At 61.5% G+C, this 2,077-nt stretch overlaps 1 protein-coding gene across 1 annotated transcript in view; it reads right to left on the reverse strand.

Moving 5' to 3' along the window:
• The window catches only part of LOC102241494 (mucin-5B), a 43,601-nt gene extending 41,996 nt beyond the window's left edge, over nucleotides 1-1,605 (reverse strand). Inside the window, 2 exon segments of the mRNA XM_014533996.1 lie at nucleotides 80-130; nucleotides 1,519-1,605. Of these exon segments, the coding sequence (XP_014389482.1) occupies nucleotides 80-130; nucleotides 1,519-1,528 (61 nt within the window). The 5' untranslated portion in view covers nucleotides 1,529-1,605.
• Between the last annotated feature and the right edge of the window lie 472 nt (nucleotides 1,606-2,077).

Below are 2,077 nucleotides of genomic sequence, written 5' to 3' on the forward strand. Positions count from 1 at the left end.
TCAGCTCCAGCTCTACCCCCGATCCGTGACCCCAGGACCGGCAAACACCCCGCCCCCAGCAGTGGGCGCATCCACTCACGGCTCATGGTGGGGAGGACGGTGATGGGCGGGAGGAAGATTGTGCGCTGGGCTGCGGAGTGAGGGCAGGACACTCAGGGGACGTGGCCAGGCAGCCACACCCCTTCCCGGGACCCCACCCTCCTCACTGCCACGCTGGGGAGTGGGAGCCTCAGGCCAACCCTGACCCACCCCAGGGAGCCCGGACTGATGGCTGCCCCTGCTGGACCCTCCCTGCCGCCTGAGACAGGCTTCCGCTCGGGGCTTGTGTGTGTGTGAGTGTGTGTGTGTGAGTGTGTGTGCCTGTGTGTGTGCATGTATGAATTGATGGCTGCCCCTGCTGGACCCTCCCTGCCGCCCGAGACAGGCTTCCGCTCAGGGCTTTTGTGTGTGCGCCTTGCCCTGAGTGTGTGTGTGTGAGTGCGTGCATGTGTGAGTGTGTGTGCCTGTGTGTGTGCATGTATGAATGTGTGCATGCACACGTGAGTGTGTGCATACGTGTGTGAGTGTATGCACACTGTGTGTGAGTGTGTGAGTGTGTGTGTGTGCATGTGTGGGTGTGTGCATACGTGCGTGTGCATGTATGTGTGAGTGTGTGCATATGTGTGTGCACACTGTGTGTGTGCATGTGTGGGTGTGTATATGCGTGTGAGTGTGTGCACACTGTGTGTGAGTGTGGACATGTGTGAGTGTGTGCACACCGTGTGTGTGTGAGTGTGTGAGTGTGTGGTGTGAGTGCGAGTGTGTGAGTGTGTGTGTGTGCATGTGTGGGTGTGTGCATACGTGTGTGAGTGTATGCGCACTGTGTGTGTGTGTGTGAGTGTGTGCGCACTGTGTGTGTGTGTGTGAGTGTGTGCGCACTGTGTGTGTGTGTGTGAGTGTGTGCGCACTGTGTGTGTGTGTGTGAGTGTGTGCGCACTGTGTGTGTGTGTGTGAGTGTGTGCGCACTGTGTGTGTGTGTGTGAGTGTGTGCGCACTGTGTGTGTGTGTGTGAGTGTGTGCGCACTGTGTGTGTGTGTGTGAGTGTGTGCGCACTGTGTGTGTGTGTGTGAGTGTGTGCGCACTGTGTGTGTGTGTGTGAGTGTGTGCGCACTGTGTGTGTGTGTGTGAGTGTGTGCGCACTGTGTGTGTGTGTGTGAGTGTGTGCGCACTGTGTGTGTGTGTGTGAGTGTGTGCGCACTGTGTGTGTGTGTGTGAGTGTGTGCGCACTGTGTGTGTGTGTGTGAGTGTGTGCGCACTGTGTGTGTGTGTGTGAGTGTGTGCGCACTGTGTGTGTGTGTGTGAGTGTGTGAGTGTGTGGTGTGAGTGCGCATCTGCTTTGGGCCTTCGTGTCCTGGCTTCTAACTCGGCCCCTGCACACCCTCCTCCCTGGCAGGTGGACCCCGGGAAGGTCTGTGCGTCACATGCGGATGGAGACAGGTCCGGCCCCCACCCGGCCCCTCCGCCTGCTGGGCCGCCTACCAGTGTCCATCCTCCGACTGCCCTTGGCTGCCTCTGTGTCTGCCCAGCTCGGCCCCGCGCTGCCCTGGGGCTCTGTGGGGACAGGATGGAGTCAGCGGGTACCGGACACGCCACCCCCCCTTGGCGGCCTGTTTGGGTGTCCGAGGGGTGCAGGGTGGCGGCCACAGGAGCAGGCTCTGGCCTCCGGTCACTCAGGGACAGAAAGCGGAGCCTCCGCTGGGGGGGTTCTGGCAGGGGCTGCACCTTTGGCGCCTTGTGCTGCCCCCGCCCCCCGGCTACGAGTCTAGGAGCTGCCTCGTCCTCCTGTCCCTGTGACAAGGCAGGAGAATGGAATCAGGAAAAGGCGGTGGCCCCGCTGGCCCCGGCCACCCCAGGAGAGGGTTTGCCACCCCAGGTCCCTCAGAGAAGGACAAAGACGGGCTTTGTTGGGGGCAGGACACCGGAGCCCGGGAGGCTCCCAGGCATGACTTAGCGGAAACCCAAAACCCAAGACCAGAACCGAGCGGCAGGCGTGGCAGGTGGGCACCAGGAGCCCCGGCACTGGTGGCCGAGGTCGTCC

Source organism: Myotis brandtii, unplaced genomic scaffold (assembly GCF_000412655.1).
Source record: "Myotis brandtii unplaced genomic scaffold, ASM41265v1 scaffold1236, whole genome shotgun sequence".
In the NCBI taxonomy this organism is placed as follows: domain Eukaryota; kingdom Metazoa; phylum Chordata; class Mammalia; order Chiroptera; family Vespertilionidae; genus Myotis; species Myotis brandtii.